Raw genomic sequence first — 19,300 nt, 5'->3', positions numbered from 1 at the left:
TTTTTGCTATTTTAGAATTAATTTTCCCGTTTTATTGAGATGTAATTGACATTATTTGTTCTTTTTAAAGATGTAGTTATTAGAAAATACAGAATTGCCTATATGGCTCTCATATTGGTGGTTCACATTATTCATCTACTGGACATTGTTATTCTAGGCCCTCATTGGTTTTTTCTCATTCGCCTTGCCCTGTTACCATCCTTTTTCTTGAGCTGTACAATTTTCTCATGTGATTGAAGACCATCCTAGTAGGCCCAAGGGCTTAGCACAGTGATAGGATACACAGGGACAGCCCCCTCCCATGTGATATTGTTAGGGATGATCACAGAATCATAAATTGTCTTCTCAGAGCATGAGGGCTGTAAAAGGCACTTTGATGTTGAGCCCAGGTAACAGCAGCATACACATGCAGTCAACAACACAGAAGACTAAAGGCCACAGTTCCTGGGGGTCAGTTCAGGGCTGTTTGTTAGCTCCTCGTTGCTGCTGATACCCCTGAAGCTATTAATACAATTCCAAGGGGCTCTTAATCAGCCTATTGTTTCTCAAGGTTATTTGAATGTTAATGAAAAACTCTATCTGGGGCATCCTGAATCTGTATTATTTAGGGATTATTAGAGTTCTTTGTGAACACATTGCAAAACAAACTTTTTACTACTATTGTCCTCTAGGATTTTTATCCTTCAAAATTAACTGGAGAAATAACAGAACAACTTTCTAACACAGTTCAACTATAATACAGACCAGTCCTGTCCAATAGAACTTTCTCTGATGATGGAAATTTCCATTGTGGTAAGTGCTAGCAACATGTGGCCATAACATTTTAATACATTTATATTTACATGAAAATACACACATGGGGTTAGTGGCTAGATTTTATACAGGGCAGAGAGTGGGGCACAGAGAAAGTGGGCTCTGTGCTGACAGCAGAGAGCCTGATGTGGGGCTTGAACTCACGAACCATGAGATCATGACCTGAGCCAAAGTTGGACGCTTAACTGACTGAGCCACTCAGGTGCCCCTATACAGTGCCATTCTATTCCATGTTGTCCTAAAATAATATTTCTCTTCCATCTAAACATAGAGATCATGAAAAATAAGAATCAATGAAATAATAACAAATAAAAATACGTACTATTTCAATTCTAGATGATATTCTTTATATTTAATTAAGAATTAAAATTATTAAATTTATGTCGTTTTGGTCTCAGATCACATGTTTAATTTTTTAGGACTTTATTTATTCATTAATTTAAGGTACAGTGATTTCCCATTTACCCCTGCCCCCACACATGCAGCATCCCCCATTATGACCAACCCCCACCAGAGTGGTACATTTGTTATAATTCATGAACCTACACTGATACATGATAACACCCAAAGCCCATACGTTACATTGTAGTTCGCTCTGGATGTTATATATTCCTTGGGTTTGGACAAATGTATACTGATCTGTATCCATCATAATATACACAGTATTTTCACTACCCTAAAAAAATCCTCTGCTGCACCTATCCATCCCTCCCTATACTCTAACACATGGCAACTACTGATCTTTTTACTGCCTGCATAGTTTTGCCTTTTCTAGAATGCCATACAGTTGGAATCACACAGTTTGTAGCCTTTTCAGATTGGCTTCTTTCACTTAGTCATATGCATTTAAGGTTCCTACATTTCTCTTCCTGGTTTCATAGCTCATTTCTTTTCAGTGAGGATATAAAATTCCATTGTCTGGATACACCATAGATAAGGCATCTATTCAAGTACTGCAGGACCTCTTGGCTGCTTCCAAGTTTTGGCAATTATGAATGAAGCTGCTGTAAATATCCATGTGTAGGTTTTTGTATAGACATGAGTTTAAATCAATGCTGGGTAAATACCAAGGTACATGATTGCTGAATTGTATGGCAAGGATATATTTAGTTCTGAAAGAAACTGCCAAGTTATCTTGCAGGGTGGCTGTACCATTTTCACCAGCGATGAGTAAGAGTTTGTGTTGCCCCACACCCTTATACCCACTCGGCATGCTCAGTGTTCTGGAATTTGGCCACTGTAATAGGTGTTTGGTGATATCTTATTATTGTGTTAGTTTGTATTTCCCTGATCACAGATCACATAGTGGGGCATCTTTTTATATTCTTATTTGCCATCTATAGATCTTCTTTGGTGAGGTGTCTGTTAAGTAAGGTCTTTGATCCGTTTTTAATTAGACTTTTTTATTGTTGACTGTTGGGCTTCATTTTCTGATCTACTCTAACACTGAATGTTTTATGTGACAACATAAATTTCAGTAGAAGATATACTAAGTGAATTTGATTTTATTTTCATCTTGGGTAACAGGGGCAGGCTTTTAGCTTTATTTTATCATACTACAAGTCGTCAAATTAGGACTGTCAACACTGTCTGCTACTTGAGATAACAGCGAACAGTGATCTGAGTCGACAGCCAATGATTCCCTGGGAGGTGAGAAGCGGGCACTGAAGGTGAATCCCAGAGCACAAGGCCCTAGTGAAATGCTGCTTCCTGAATTTGCCATATCCTCCTACTTCATTTACTCCTCATTCCGCTTAACCCAATCTTTTTTTTTTTTTAATTTTTTTTCTTAATGTTTTTATTTTATTTTTGAGACAGAGAGAGAGCATGAGCAGGGAACGGGCAGAGAGAGAGGGAGACACAGAATTGGAAGCAGGCTCCAGGCTCTGAGCCGTCAGCACAGAGCCCGATGCGGGGCTCGAACTCACAGACTGTGAGATCATGACCTGAGCCGAAGTCGGACGCTCAACCGACTGAGCCACCCAGGCGCCGCCCGCTTAACCCAATCTTAAAAATGGTCACAAAAACATCTGACGGGGGCACTGAGCCTATGACGATAAGGACGGTGATGACGATAATCGTAGTACCAGGAGTAGGAGTACTTGCCCACACAGTCTTCACTGTACGGCGGCCACTAGCTACGGGCTTTGCAGGTTATCTTTTCTAGCCCTCAACGATCTTGGGTCATTCTTGGTCACACAAGTACACAACGGGGCCTTCTGCCGTCGTATTAAGCTGCCAGTGGCTCAGAGCAGCAGAAATTACAATATTCTCCCCAGTGAAAACAGGAGGGGCAGAGCAATATGCCAAAAGCAAAACCAAATCATGACTGTCGCCTGTTTCTCTTAGTAACTGAAAAACAAGAACATCTGATGTGAAAAATTAATCAAGGAAAGCCCACACCTCCCCAAGCCACCGCGTTTTGTTTGTCAGCACTAAAAGAAGCAAGACATATGTATGTTGGACTTTAGACCTTTATCTTTCAACTCTCTGTTAAAAAAAAAAAAAGTAAAACTTTGGTAGTTACATAAATATGACTCTTTTTTTCCATTTGAAGCCTCAGACCACAAAATGCCAGTGTTGAGAATAAGCCAGTCCCAGTAGGATGTGGGTCTGCTGGTAGGAAGCCACACCCAGCAACCAGAAATTTATTATGACTCCGACCAATTCATTTTAATGAGAACACTGTCAATGTTAGAGGAAACAAAGTAAATTCATAATAAAAATGCATTTGTGAAGAAGTTTCAAGTCCTTGGATTTAGCTAGATTAGTACTACTGATATAAAAGCATTCCTTTCTTACCTTCTTTTTTTAGTATGTGCTTATGATGTCAAAAGAGAGAAAACCCAGAGAGAAAAAGCAGAGAAACCCAGACCTAGAAGGAAACCAACATTTGAAAACCCTGCGTCAATTCCTTTAAGATAATAGAAAATATGAAAAATTCCTCTTTCGCAATATACTTAGGCATTTTACCTCTCCACAAATTCAAACTCACCTCTCCACAAAAACATGCATTCTTATTCTCTCCTCTCGTCCCACTGATTTTTAACCAGCGCAATTCTGTCTCCCGCAGAGCTCATTTAGTAACGTCTGCTGACATTTGTGGTTGTTCTAACTGGGTGAGGGTGCAACTGTCATCTCTGTGGATGACCACTGTGGATACAGGGCAGGGATGCAGCTAATCACCCTACAGTGCACGCTTCACGTGCAACATCACAGAGTGGCCCATCCCCCAGTCAGTAGTGCCTCGGTGGACAATCCCTGCACCACAGGGATGTGCCAGCTAGCTGGTGTCTCAGGAGAAGAACGGGATGCGGGAGGTGGCAGGAGAGACCATCTGCCGCCTCCCTTGCTGCCGCACTGACAGCAGAGCACACGCTGGCAAGCTGCTCGGCTGGAATGAACTCTGCAGTTTGTCTCTCGGGAAAGAATATTCCAGAGCGCGAAGCCACTGACCTGCTGGCAAACGTGAATACGCAACTTGCAGAACGTTAAGATTCACGGGGAGAATTCGCCGTCTGTGGATCCACGTTAGTGAGAAGACCACTGCTAACCACAACAGCACAGAACAGGTTCCAGAGTACCGGAAACTGGGACATCTCCCTTGTCCTATTTCGGCACGACATCCTTTGACCATGTTAGAATCGGTCAAGGAAAGGACTTTCTGAACCTTATGACGGTTTTGCAACATAGGTGTATCAAATCACCACGCTGCACAACTTCGACTTACACAATGTTATGTGGCAACTACATCTCAATGAACCTGGGGGAAAAGAATTTTCCACATTTATCTGAGAAGACAAGGAGAGAAACAAGTAGCTGTTCTCACGGTTCTTAGGGCACAGAATCCCACTCTGGAATGCCACTGACAGCACGTGGATAAGCAGGACACACGTGATTGCTATGAAACCAGCCTTTCGCTCTCTCGAAGGCAGCGGGGTACTCACAGGCTCGGTTCCGGGTTTTGTACGTGCAGGTGTAGAGGCTGCAGGGCCTCGCCGGCACGGAGCTGGGGATCTGGAATCTTCTCCACGGTGACCTGCATGGAGAGGCTTGCAGAATGGCCCTGAGGATATTCATCACCACCATGTTTAGCTTGAAATCTTGATCAGGCCCGAAATAACGTGCAGGAACCTAATGACCTAGAGGGAGGAGAACAGAGAAGGCGAAGCTGTAAACAACCGAGGGTGACCATCGAGCGGAAGCTCTGAGTAGGGCAACAACATTAGGACTCTGAGCACACATGGTGGGGCGGGGTTGGGGAGGGGTGGAGGGGGAATGAGTCAAGAGTTAATCCACTCCTCTTCCTGAAAATTACCTGCCACTCCAGCAGGAAAGATCCTTTGCTGTCAAGTCTCCTTCCCACTTCTGCCTGCACACCAGCCACAAGGACTCCGGTTCTTCCCACTCCCTATGCTCCCTCTGGCCTCAGGGCTTGTACAGATGCTCCTCCCTCTCTGGACCACTCTCCCTCCATCCCCACCTGGTTCATCCCCCCCACCCCCCTCCAGGTGTTCCACTCCAGCATCACTTCCTAGAAGCCTCCCCTGACCGGCACTCACCAGGTGAGCCCAGCACCCTCGTCTCCCTCATGGTGCTCCCTGCAGTTGAACACCTGATCAGGAATGTACTTTATGATGCCACCTTCCTGGCAGCCGAGCCCCATGGTGGTAGGGACGATGTCTGTCTCTCCCGGAGCTGTATCTCTTACTGTCTGGCACCTGATGGCCACTCAGTGACCTGGGCACACTTCCTTGGCGATAGAGAAGATGTTGATCTTAACTAATTTCAAGAACCACAAACTGTGAAGTGATGCCAGAATGTTCTAAGACAGTATGAAGGGTTTTTCCTTTTCCTAGATGCCACCGTCACCCATTTGTGGGGTTATTTATACTTCTGAAACACTTTGGAATGCTTGCCATTTAAGGGTAGGGCCCCAATCCCTACCTGTAAGATCTGAAGGACCCCCAAAGTTCTGTACGATCTGAAGGAGGACCATAGCTAAATATGAGTCTAAGCTGGTCTCACAGGGATGGAAGTTCTGCCAGTAAACGTTTGTATTTCAACATTTATCGTCATTTCCTTTGTTCCAGGCACCATGTTGGGTGCCGGGATGCAAAGCCGAACAAGGCACGAACTCTACCTTCCAGGTGTGCCATTAATTTCTCCTGCTCAGGGCCTCTTGAAATGCACATCATACGGGAAGGGAAACCATGACTCCTCAGATTCTGCCTTCAGCCTATTAGAGGCCTCTCAATTGTCTGGCAGTGGTGGGGGAAGGAGAGGTGCCCAAAGGCATAAAAAGAGAAATAATGATCCCTAGCAATGCTGAGCAAAGAGGCAAATGTTCTCATTTCACCCTTTCCTCTCTTCGTGTACTTCACTAGTTTTAACTGGTGGTGAACTAGCTCTTCTCCCCTGTGCTGCTGCCCTTAACCTTGCTAGATCTGAGCTAGAGGAGAGGTCTACATCTAAGGGAAAGGAGAGAAAAAAAAATCACACCTGAAGTGTGTCCAGTAAAAACAGGAAGGAGAGTTACTTCCTGTTACTACCTGAAAGGAACCAGTGAGGGCTCCAGGCAGAACCCTTCATGACCATCAACGTGCCATGTGTCTGGCCAAGTACTGTAAAGTGACCTGTGGCAGGCAGCCAGCCTTGAAACCTGGTGCCATGTACCCTGTTGTATACATCACTTTGCCAGTGAACACACTGAACACAGGAAGCAAAGATGCATGGTCGCTGCATTAAAGGGGACCGGTAGAAAGTTCTGAATCCCATGGAGCCTCCTCGCCTGCAGGCCTAACTCCTTACCTGGGGTCTTTAGATCAGCGACAACTAAAGTATGTTTGCATTGCCAACAGGTATCAGAAATTCTCAAACCAACATAAAATCACTTTTGTTTAGTTTTATGTGTGTGTGCGTATACATACACATACACATTTTGGGGCGGTATGTCAATATGTACCTTCTTTAAGCTATGCAGATTTCAAATATAGATTGGTAATAAACTTTCAAGATATTATCAGGTTTTTTTTAATGTTTATTTATTCAAGAGAGAGAGAGCATGCGTGCACGTACACACGAGCAGGGGAGGGGCAGAGAGAGAGAGAGAGAAAAAAACCCAAGTAGGTTCCGTGCTCAGCACAGAGCCCAACATGGGGCTTGATCCCATGACCCTGGGATCATGACCTGAGCCAAAATTAGGAGTCGGATGCTCAACTGACAGAGCCACACAGGCTGCTTCTCAAGATATTATCTTGATAGTGCCTTGTGCCAAATAAAAGTACCTCATTTTCAAATCCCTCCATTCACTGAATTAACTCATCAGGTGTATGAAATAATAGACCATCGGCTACCTCCTTTCAGAATCTATTTCTTTTTTGTCCTTAATTTTTTCTTTTGGCAAACTTCAACTTCGTACAAACAGTGGAAATACTATAATAAAACCACCTCTATACCCGATACTTTATCCCAACAATCATCTGCTGGTGGCCAAGCATGTTTTATTTCTACCCTCCCTTCTACTTCCCCTCTCTGTATTACTTTGAAGCAAATGGTTGACATCTTAGAAACTTATCCATGATTGTTTTCCATAGGAAAATATCTCCAAATTTATAGTTTCTTCTCCACAAAAATCATCTGTAGAAAATACCCTCTGGTGTTGTTTATGGACAGAATATGAAAACAATCAATTTTCCAAAATTAAAAACATTGCAAAAAAGCCCAGTAACCTGATATTTTCTCAGTACCTGCCTATCCCTTCATGTAAACATTTCACCTCTCTCTTGATATCTCCACCCTAATCTTGGATGAGAGTCATATCAAGACCTTTATGCTTTTTTCTAACTTGTAAGACTATGTGCAGCACGAAACTGTATAATTTATAATTGCAGATCAGCAGAGTAAAAGGATTATATGAACTGAAATATGTAAGAATAAGGCTTAATGTACACACTTCATCTTATGCAAGAAAGAAGCTAGAACCAGAGAAGAAGGAGAAACATTTGTTCAGTAATGCTATACATGACGTTGACTCTTTCTGTGACTTCAAATGGTCTAAGGGCTGAAAAAGCTCTCAGAAAAGCTGGTAAGTGTTGTATAAATGAAAGTTCTTATTATTCAAATCGAGTTTGCTAAAATGCTACTGATGCTATAAATGCAAACACTAAGAAAACAGAAAGCAGTTTGGGACAATTTTTAACTTCATGTTTTTTGTTTTCTTTTTGAGACAATGCCATTAAACAATTCCAACTACAGAAGGTTCTTTCTGATAAAATCAATTTGACGGTAACATTTTTTTCTTTTTTCTTCAATGTTTACTTATTTTTGATATATAGAGAGACAGGGAGAGAGGGAGAGAGAACGAGCAGGGGAGGGACAGAGAGAGAGGGAGACACAGAATCCAAAGCAGGATCCAGGCTCTGAGCTGTCAGCACAGAGCCCAAAGTGGGGCATGGACTCATGAACCGTGAGATCGTGACCTGAGCCAAAGTTGGACGCTTACCTGACTGAGCCACCCAGGCACCCCAACAATAAAATAAAATTTTAAAAATTGCTAAGAGGTATGGGGAAATCTTGCCTGAATTCTGTGCTTCTTTTCATTGATTTCCGTTCCTGACTTGAAGCAATAATGAGTGATTATCTCATGCAAAGCACCGGGCTGGGTGAAGACGAAAAAGTCATGTTTTCTCCCCATTCCCACAAACTTACAATCTATAAAAAACTATTAAACATGTAACTTTTCTGTTTTTTTTAGTTACCTTTTTATATTACGGAAAAATGTACATAATATTTACCATTTTAACCTTTTTTAAGTGTACAATTCAGTGGCATGAAATATCACATTCACAACGTTGTGTAACCATCACCAGTATCTATACCCCAAGCTTTCATCATTCCCGGCATAAACTATATCCCTGTTAAACAATAACTCCCCAATCCTCCCCAGCCCCCCCCCCAGCACCCCCTGGTCTACTTTCTGCCTCTATGTATTTGCCTATTCCAGATAATTCATGTAAGTGGACTCATACAACATTTTCCCTCTGTGCCTGTCTTATTGCACTTAGTATAATTAAACAAATACTTCCTAATCAAAGCCAGATGTGATGGCAGCTCTGACTTAATTCAATGAGAACACAGAGGGCAGAGGCTCTAAATTTTAGCAGGGGGCAGCATCTGGACCATGTGTCACAGGAGAGAGACAATTTGAACAGGAGAGGCAAAGCTAGAGAGATAGGGGTAATGTCAGGGATGATGAGGACATTTGGGGAGGCAGGAGTGTTTAGTAGTCAAGGCTGGAGAGGACAACTGAGGTTGAAATGGGCAGAACCTTGGGCTTATTCAATAATCAATCCCAGTGTCAGAGAGAGGTCGGCAAACATATCGAAAAGGACTCCTTTCTTGCTTAACAATCTAAATGGAAAAGGGACTTAGTAATTCCCAGGAACCCAATGATAAGTACAACATATACTCAAAAGAAGGGACATGCTGGTTGTCCTTCAAAGGGAAAGTTGCGATAAGACACAGCCAAGTGCGTGTCTGACTGCCAGGGGAGTTGTACAGACAAGTGGGTACTCACTTGGCCCTGCATAAGAGGCTGTGTGGGGATCTGAAGCATGTGAGCGTGGTGCCCAGCGAAGTCTGGGTGAATGATCCTTGGTCTAGCTCCACAGAGAGCCATCAGGAAAGTACTGTGGCATGGCCAGGGCTGTGCTCATTCCTTGGGCGACTGCCCTGCTTTCTGCAGTCATGCTGTCTGTGCACGACACTGAGGCTGGTGGCTGATGACACCTGGCCCAGAGGAAGTATCTCCTGCCCGCTTCTGGACTCGCTCTCTAGGGGTAAGGAGTACACAAAGTTCCAGCGAGCCCGCTGGTACCCTCAGCTCTTGGTCATCTTCTTTCACAAAGCCCACCAAGCTGTGGGCTGTGCCCAGGGTCTAGAAACCTGAACCATTTCTCTGTCTTCTAAGAATGCTGCTGACCTCACTGCAGTGAACATAGTCTCTGAGGATTATTTTTTTGTGTTTTTAGACCAAAAAATCCCGTTTTGTTACAAAGCCAAGCGTATCTGAATTTCCCATTATCCCAAGTCTGTTATGAATATTTGTTAAGGTGCTGGCCAAGCAGATGCCCAGGCGACGCAGCTGAAGGTGAAGCTGGATGGGACTGGAGACTAACTTGAAGAATATGAATTTCCAGGAGGCTGGAAGACCCTCAGGTATTATTCCACATATACAGGATGGTTTCTGAGGACTCCATGCGCACAGCGCAGGATGGATGGGAGTGGGCAGAACGGACACGGGAAGGTCCGTGACAAGGAGATTCCTCCAACCATCCTTCATTCAATCCATCACTCTTTCGTCCTTTCGTTCATCAGGACGTCAATCAAGCAGCTACCAAATGCCAGACACTGGTCTCGGATCACCGAGGAAATCAAACAAAGTCCCTATCCTGGTGGAAATTACATTCTAGTCGGGGAGACAGATAATAAACAGCAACGTAACACATAAGTCAGTTGCACGGACAATTAAAATAAATTCAGTGAAAAGTAGAGCAGGAGGAGCTGACTCTGGAGTGCCACTGGGAAAGGAGTGTTGTTTTTGAAATAAATCGCTCAAAGGAGGCCTTACTGAGAAGGTGAAGTCTGAGGAAAAAGTTGAAGGAAATGAAGGAATTAGTTCTGGGGCTCTCGGGGGAAGGGTATTCCAGGAAGACGGAATTGCCTATGCAGAGATCCTGAGGCGGGAGCATGGCTGGCACATACAAGGGATAGTCAGGAGCCCAACACGGCAGGAGCAGAGTGGACTAGCAGGACGGTAGTAGGAGAGAAGGTGGAGAGATCATGAATGCCAGATCAAGTAGATTTCTAGGCCACTGTAAAGGTCCTGTCTCTAATTCAGCATCTCTCACCCTTGACACTGTTGACATTTGACCAGATAACTCTGTTTTGGGGCTGTCCCATATATTATACGATGGTTAGCAGCATCCCTGGCCTCTACCCATTAGATGCCGATGACACACTCCCTCCATTACGACCACCAAAAATGTGTCCTGACACCGCTCATGTTTCTTGGAGAAGGGGAATCACCCCTGAGTGGAAACCCCCGCTCTAAGTGAAATGGGCGACACAATGGAGTTTTGGGAGCAGAGAAAGGACACAACCTGATCTGTATCTTTAAAAGATCATTCAGGGTGCCTACTGGAAATCAACTGGGATGGGAGGCAGGAAAGAAGCAGGGAGATCACTCAGAATAATCCAGGGGCTGGAACGAAGGATGTCGTAGTGGAGGTGGTGAGAAGCAGTTGGGCGTTGGCTGTATCCTGGAGAGACAGCCCGTAAGATGTGAAAGAAAGGACTCAAGGATGACTGAAAGATTCTCCGCCTCATCAGCTAGAAGGACGGAGTTGCCAGGAACCGAGATGAGCACCACGGTGTGCAGAACAGGTTTCGGGTGCGACAGGAGCAGCTCAGATTTGGGCACTTGAGTTTGAAATGAAATTCCAGGAATCCAAGTGACAGAATATGAAGCACTGACGGGACAGTGACAGTAGCGATGAACCAAGGTACTCTCTATGCAAGAGACTGCCATTTGGGTAAAAAAAACCTAGGATCCGGCACTCAACTGGAAGAGAGAAGAGGGAAGAAGTTGAAGAAGGCCCCATGATTTTATGGAGGGATGACGCTGACGGTAGAAGGAGGATGAGTCCCTGGAGAGAGAAATAAGCCGGCTCAAGGAGCAGGTGGGAAGGGAAAGAGGTCACTCTTCCCGTGAATCTTACGGAGTTGAGGTCCAAGGGGACAGCGGGAGGAAAAGTCTAGGAGAGAGTCAGTGCAGCTCTGGTGCTCAGGAGAGGTCCTGAGGTCAGAGAGAGAAGAAAATTCCCTTCCCTTCCCCAGGAGTAACAGGTGTATAGAGGGAGACTGACAAAATGCAGTGAGGAAGCTAAGAGACAGAAGGAAGAGTAAAGGCGATCAAGGAAGGAACAGAGCATGGAAGGTCAGGGGTGAGGAGGGTTCCAGGGAAATCCAAATAAACAGAAACTCAACTTAGCTAATGCTGGGCTACAATACCTCTAGCAATACGTGACGTTATTTATGCCAAAGCCTAAAGATAATCCCCTCTGTTATATTAAAATTATAATTTATTGATAGTTAAATTTACCTGTTGATCTCATAAAACCTTAACTTGTAAAAACCATAAATAATGTTTATCAAACATTATATATAACAATGAACTACTAGTATACATTACTAGATTTCACAGAAAATCCATCCTTACTTAAGTTTGTCCTTAAAGATGGGACAGTAGCTTGAATGGGCCCCAGGAGCACTACATTTTTTTCACTATATGCCTTCGCTATCACTAATTATTTATGTACATCCTTAACTTTTACTAACATGTCCTTTATCTGATGTTTTGCAGACTTAGAAATGTATGAAAAAAAGATTCTAAAAGCTTTTAAAGAATCATTAATAAATTATGTATTTATTAAATGATAGGGAGAGTTGATCCTTGAACAACACAGCTCCATTTGTATGTGGGTTTCTTTTTTTTTTTTTTTAATTTTTTTTTTAACGTTTATTTACTTTTGAGGCAGAGAGAGAGCATGAATGGGGGGAGGGTCAGAGAGAGAGGGAGACACAGAATCGGAAGCAGGCTCCAGGCTCCGAGCTGTCAGCACAGAGCCCAACGCGGGGCCCGAACTAGTGAACCATGAGATCATGACCTGAGCCGAAGTCGGACACTCAACCGACTGAGCCACCGAGGCGCCCCTGTGGGTTTCTTTTCAACAAATACAGTACAGTAGGGTAAATGTATTTTCTCTTCCCTATGATTCTCTTAATATTCTTTTCTCTAGCTTATTTTCAAGTTTATTTATTTATTTTGAGAGAGAGAGAGAGCGAGCAGGGGAGGGGCAGAGAAAGAGGGAGAGAGAGGATCCCAAGCAGGCTCCGGGTTGGCAGCACAGAGCCTGACATAGGGCTTGAACTCATGAACCGTGAGATCATGACCTGAGCCAAAACCAAGAATCGGAGGCTCAACTGACTGAGCCACCCAGGTGCCCCTAGCTTCCTTTATTGTAATATAGTATATAATACATATAATACACAAAATATGTTAATTGGCTATGTTATTGGTAAGGTTTTTGATCAACACTAGGTTATTAGTAGTTATGTTTTAGGGAGAGTCAAAAGTTATAGATGGAGTTTCGACTGGGCAGGGGGTTGGTGTCCCCTAATCCCTGTGCTGTTCAAGGGTCAGCTGTAGTTTGAACTCTGCCTGATTAAGCCATTTATATGTATGTAAAACAGACAGAAAAAAAAAGTACTGACTAAAGGTTACAATTACATTGAAGAAAATTCCTTAATTTTCATCAGACTGACTCTCCATTTTCTCACCTCCTGAGTTCCAAAGGAAGCCAGTTTTTTGCAATATGCCCTGAAATGTAAATGAAAGGTTAAGCTGTCACGTCTTGACGAGAAAACGGAGCTTCTTCCTCTCACCCACTTCTTCCCCAAGATCGTGATCCCAATCTGGGGTGGCCAAAGGTTTCAAAATACATTTCTAGTAACTGTTTTGTGTGCCACAACCAAGCTCCCCTGTGGTGCCGATGAGATGGCATTTTCTTCCTCCCATCAGATTTCCAAAATATTCAAGTTCTCTCATTCACTCACAATTCACATTCTTTATCGAGTCCCAACTGTGAGCGGTCACAACCTTTCGCCTGGCTCCAGGGAGAACAGGGCCGGTGTGTACAGGCACAGAGAACCGTGCCCTTGATGATCTTGGCCTTCTGGTGAATTTCAGTCTTGGTTCTGACATAAAAATTATCTGAGAAAGGCCCTAGATAGCTGAAAGGTTTTCCATATTCCAACATATTCTGAGGGATGTGCAGGCAGATAAGGGGTAGGGGCTGGGGAGCTTCCCTCACCCGAAAATCTGGCTACTCCTTTCCTTATTCCAGCAAGGCTTTTAATAGCAGAGAGGAGGTGGCCACATTATCTGTAAAGGACTAAGAAGGAGAAGCAGAAAGCAATATAGTCTGTAGTATTCAGACGCTGGGAGAGAACAAGTTCGAACCAAATTCAGGTGTACACATTAACTTCTGTATTTCTCAAATTTTCCCAGGGAAAATACAGGGGACGGGCGGGTGCTTACATTAATATTAAAGAGTTGCCACCAGCCTTAAGGTAGCAGCGTTTAGCAGTGAATGCCACAAAGACTCATAACTATCAAAAACGTACTTAGGCGTTTTTCCTTCAGTTCTGGGGCGGGGCACAAAACAAAAAGGCCAGAAGTAACTGCGGAATGGAGAAGGCTCAGATTCGTCCACGTGACACAGCTGTGATGCTGAGTCCTTGCCTTGGGGGTGGCTGGGACTCCGTCCACAGACCTTGGTATAGTCGGGGGTGGGGGGGAATACAATCCAGACCCAAGTTAGTCCCAGTTTGTCGCGCCTTGGTTTCCGGAACTGCAATCTGAGATTTTGTAGCCCTTACCCCTGTCTACACCTATTTCACAGCAGGTTGGACTTGAGTTAATTCACATCCAACCACCCCTGGCAGCGCTCTCTCCTAGGGAACTGCCCTCACGCCTCCCCGCCAAATTCCCTCAGACAACTGTTTCCCCGCAAGTGCAATAACCCTAAGGAGGTGCAGCCATCTAGTTGATGAGTCCCATGGTAGAATAGGGCTGCGGGGGTGAAAGAGCGACGCCCCGTGGGGACCCCGGCAATTCTCGCTGGACCAACAGCTGTCCCGAGTCTGAGACCTGGCGTGGTGGGGCGGGGGGTGTGAGGAGGGTCTCAGCCCTCCCCGAGTCGGCGTGTCTCCGCTGTAGCCCCCACTCCAGTCGGCCATCGGCCCTTACCTTAGCGTTTCTCCAGAGCGCGAACCTTGGCGGCTAGCTCTAGTCCCGGGACCTGCCGCTAGTGCGGGGGGCCATCATAGCCACGCCCCCACCGTCACGCCCCACAGCCTAGGCCACGCCCCTCTCGCTTAGGCCTCTCCCCACAGGGCAGGACCACGCCCCTTCACGTCCTTACGTCCTGCCCTGACCACGCCCCCCGACCGTGCTCTCCGTAGTCCGCGGCCTGGCCTCTCCCGCCCGGCCACAGCCACGCCTCCCCACCCGGGCCACTGCCCTGAGCTCCCCCTGGGCCCAGCCCTCCACCTTGGTTACGCCCCTGCGCTCCGCTCTGGCCCCGCTTGCCCCGCTTGCCCTGAGCCCCTAGCGCTCCCTCCTACCAGGCGGGACTCGATCGTAGGAATTTGAGGTCGCGTGGGCGGCCTCCCCTTGTCTCTAGAGAAACACTCCCGGGTCTGGGAACTGAGCGCTGGCGACATTTTGTCGGGTGCAATCAGACTGCAGGCTTACGAGCCTCGTGTAGAGAGAATGATTTTCTCAGGTTTCTCCCATTTCCAAACATGAAGACTGAATGTACTGAGAGCACATGGCTCAGTAGGGAAACACAAGCATTGGACGAGTCACGCAGCCGTGTCCCTTTCCCGCTATTTTCATGTCCACTTTACCTGGGTTTGTTCAGGCCAGTTTTCACATTTGAACTAGAATTTGAAACTGCCCCTTTGTGCCAGTTTTCACATCCTCTCAACCAGAACTATGGGCCAATGTTTTTTCTAGTCCCTCAGCCAACCTTAAGTGCTAGACAGACGAGTGGAGTAAACAGAATTCCTGTATTTCCTGATGCCTCCTCCAGATGACCTTGGCTAGGCACCCAGTGAGCTTCGGCTGTCTACGGCCTGTAGAGACACGACCACAATGAGACTGAAACTCTGGTTGCAGCCCTGTGTGCGCTCTGAAATCACTGTGCTAGCCTTACTCTCTCCACTTAAAACTCTGGGTCCACAAGAGAAATGTGAAGGTTATAACCAGCTTTTCTACCCCTGTGCAGAAATCTGATTCATTAATTCAAGTCCTATTTTTTGAGTACATGCTCCCGTAACAAAGGAGATGAGCTTCAAGGAGCTTAGAGTCTGAAGTTGTCCCAACTTGGGTCTCAATGTGACAAGAAATGATGAGAAAGAGAAGATGTGGCAAGGGGCTGATAGGTGGAAAAGGATTTGGTAAGCACAAGTCTTCTTGATTTGATTAGTAGGGATATTTTGGGTAGCAAACACAGGAAGCCACTTTTATGGGCCTTAGTACACTTCTTTACACAATAAATTCTCAATAAATCTTCACTGAATATTTATATTTTTCACATGTGTAGAAAGATAACATTCCTCCTTTCCTAGCAGTAAGATTTGCTACATTTATTTCTTCATATGCCAACAATATAATTTTGTGATAGCATATTTAGTTTTTCTTTCCTTCCCACCCTCCATATCATTTCTGGCTTGAAGATAGTGGGACTATACAAAATGTTGCGCTACAAGGAACACAGAGAAAAGAACAAGTTTCAACAGAACAGTTGTATTAAGCTCACCCTGACCCTGAGAACCCTGCCTCATTTATAAAATGTTTCAACTGTCAGTCATTTTTGCCTGGAAAATGAACTCACAGAATATGGTCCAAATACAGCCTGTATAAATCACTGAGTTGATTTTTATAATGACTTCTGCCTTACCTTCTTCCATGGACAATTTGAGGCGGCTTACTAAAATATTGACATTACTGGATAAAACAAATAGCTTAAGGAGCCAGGGAAAGGGGAACTTGATGTAAAGAGAATAAAGCAGCCAATGATAAGATTAGCATTTAAGTATGCAGGCCACCAGATCCAGAACAGTTGTTAACTTGGGACAAAGATTTGCCCCCAAGCTTTTGAACAGCAATAGAAAAGAGGAAATAGCAATCATTTTAAGGTTTTCCTGTTTTCTTAAGATAAAAATCAACCTTTTGGTGGTTTTTTTTTTTTTTTTTTTTAGAAACACAGTTTTTCTTGCATTTTAGTCCTGAGAAAAATCCTGTTTCCTCATATAGATGATGTAGTAAGCTAAGTGGGAAATGGGAGTCGTGAGGAGTTAAACACAGATTCCCTCAATGTAAGCTATTGGCACAATCACAAAGCACAGTGCATTAAATCAATTCTGTGAACCATCAAAATTTTCTGTTCATTCAAGTACACAGGCCCTCCAGGGTAGCATTTTCATAATCTTTCCTAGGATGGCAAATAGGTTTCAACTCATCTGTCAACTTAAAGCTGTTTGTAGTGGCTACCTGAATAACTATGCTGAGTTTTGTGTATTTGTCTAGGCTCAGAAGGAAAAAGTTCTGTGACTGATTAATAATGTCTGTCATGGGTCCAGGATGGGTGAATGGCTACATACAAAAAACCTATTTGGTAGCTCTGATTTGTAGAAATAGAGGTCTTTGCATGCAGAGTTTTTGTGTAGTCGCTCCAAATCAACAATTCTCATTATAGGGCTTTTTAAAAAAGTTTTATTTATTTTGAGAGAGAGACAGACAGAGGGAGACAGAGAGAATCCCTATGCTGTCACCACAGAGCCTGATGCCAGGCTGGAACTCATGAACCATGAGATCATGACCTGAGCCAAAACCAAGAGCTGGACACTTAACTGACTGAGCCACCTGGGTGCCCTTATAGGGCTTTTTCTAAATATCTAACAGCGGAGTTCAAGTTCCCTCTCTCATTCTGTCCCACCCACACTAGTCTTCCCCTCTTCATTCCTTTTTTTAAAAATGTTCATTTATTTATTTACTTAGAGACAGAGAGTGAGCAGGGAGGGACAGAGAGCAAGACAGAGAATCTGAAGCAGGCTCTATGTTCTTAGCGCAGAGCTTGACACAGGGCTCGAACTCACAAACTGATCCGTGAGATCATGACCTGGGCCAAAGTCAGATACTTAACTGACTGAGCCACCCAGGCACCTCTTCCCCTGTTCATTCCTATCTCAGAACATTTCCTTTGCTGTTCCTATTGTTTGGACCACTCTTTGCCGAGATTTACATGACTGGGTTTTTCTCATCATTTAGTTCTCAGTTTAAATGTTGTCTCTTTATTTATTTATTTATTTATTTATTTATTTATTTATTTACCTATCTATCTATTTATTTATTTTGATAGAGTGGGAGAGGAGTAGAGAGCAAGAGCGAGAGCGAGAGAGAGAGAGAGAGAGAGAGCATCCCAAGCAGGCTCCGCACTATCAGCACAGAGCCCAACTCAGGGCTTGAACTCACAAACCGCGAGATCATGCCCCGAGTTGAAATCAAGAATCACTGCTTAACGGACTCAGCCACCCAGCTGCCCCAAATGTTGTCTCTTTAGAGCTGTCTTTCCTGATGACCATATCTGAAGTTGCATCCAGAGCCTCTCCATCTACATTGGGCATAGGGATCACCTGGAGATCATGTTACAATGCATACTCTGACTTAGTGATTTTGGAGTGTGACCCAAGATTCTGCATTTCAAGCAAGGTCTCAGGAGATGCAAACCTGATGTTCCACAAAAGACACTTTGAGTAGCAGCCCTACTTCTCTATCTCTATCATATTATCTGTTTCATTTTCCTCATGCTGTGTCTTACAACTTGAAATTATTTACTCGTTTGTATTTTGGATTGTTGGTTGGTTGGTTGGTTGGTTACTAGAATGTGAATTCCATAATAGCAGGGACTTTGACTAGTTTGTTCAACTTTGTATTCCCAGCACTTATCATAGCACCTGACACACCGGCAGGTGCTCTATAAATATTAGTGAATAACTCATGTTCAAGACTCGTCGATTCCTTCATCTCTTCAGTTCCTGCTGACTGAATACCTCAGTAACTGCTCATTTATATACCAGGGAATAGGCTATAAATGGAAAATGGCAGTGCTACCCAAGTACTAGCTCAGGAATGGTTAGTTACTAGTCCCAGCTGAGATAAGAAGCTTGAACTGGAATGTAAATCTGATATGTCATGAAACACAGTATTTAGTTAGGATTACTTTTTTTCATAGCAAGGCTTTCTTGATGACAGAAGCAGTGAGGTGTTTTTCCTTCTGGGACAAGAAACTCTGGGGAGAATGAAAGATTTGGGGCAATAACAGAGAATTGTGGGAGAGGAGAGGAGTTTGGTGAGACAAGGTGTGATGGTTAATTTTATGTGTCAACTTGGTTGGGTCGTAATGTTTCGATACTCTGTCAACACTATTCTGGATGTTTCTATGAAGGTTTTTTTTTTTTTTTTTTTTAGGTCCTTTCGGATGAGATTAACATTTGAATTGGTGGACTTTGAGTAAAGAAGATTATTCTCTACAATGTGAGTGAGCCCCATCCAATCAACTGAAAGCCTTCATAGAACAAAGACTGACCTCCTCTAGAAGAATTCTGCCAGCCAACTGTTTGGACTCAACTTAACTCTATCCTGAGTCCCAGCCTGCAAGCCTACCCTGCAGATTTTGGACTTAACAACTCCATAATCATTTGGAGTATCATTGATACCTTAATCATAATCATTGATTCCTTAAAATCAATCTCTCTCTCTCTCTCAATATATATATGTATGTATATATATGTATGT

General features: G+C 44.1%; 1 protein-coding gene across 3 annotated transcripts in view; it reads right to left on the bottom strand.

The window, feature by feature from the left end:
• Positions 1-14,830, bottom strand: part of CA5B (carbonic anhydrase 5B) — a 51,515-nt gene extending 36,685 nt beyond the window's left edge. Inside the window, exons 1-3 of one of the 3 annotated variants that reach the window (XM_045470854.1) lie at positions 14,687-14,763; positions 13,216-13,255; positions 4,761-4,955 (exon numbers count right to left, since the gene is read on the bottom strand). In XM_045470854.1, coding sequence (XP_045326810.1) covers positions 4,761-4,902 — 142 coding nt within the window. In that variant the 5' untranslated portion in view covers positions 4,903-4,955; positions 13,216-13,255; positions 14,687-14,763. Of the gene's footprint in view, positions 1-3,808; positions 3,957-4,760; positions 4,956-13,215; positions 13,256-14,686 lie in introns of those variants that run through there. The other 2 variants (XM_045470855.1, XM_045470856.1) reach the window with 2 other exon arrangements.
• Positions 14,831-19,300: the final 4,470 nt, after the last annotated feature.

Source organism: Leopardus geoffroyi, chromosome X (genome assembly GCF_018350155.1).
Source record: "Leopardus geoffroyi isolate Oge1 chromosome X, O.geoffroyi_Oge1_pat1.0, whole genome shotgun sequence".
Lineage (NCBI taxonomy): Eukaryota > Metazoa > Chordata > Mammalia > Carnivora > Felidae > Leopardus > Leopardus geoffroyi.
The sequence above is the reverse complement of the archived record's forward strand: the minus strand, read 5'-3'. Positions and strand labels throughout refer to the sequence as shown.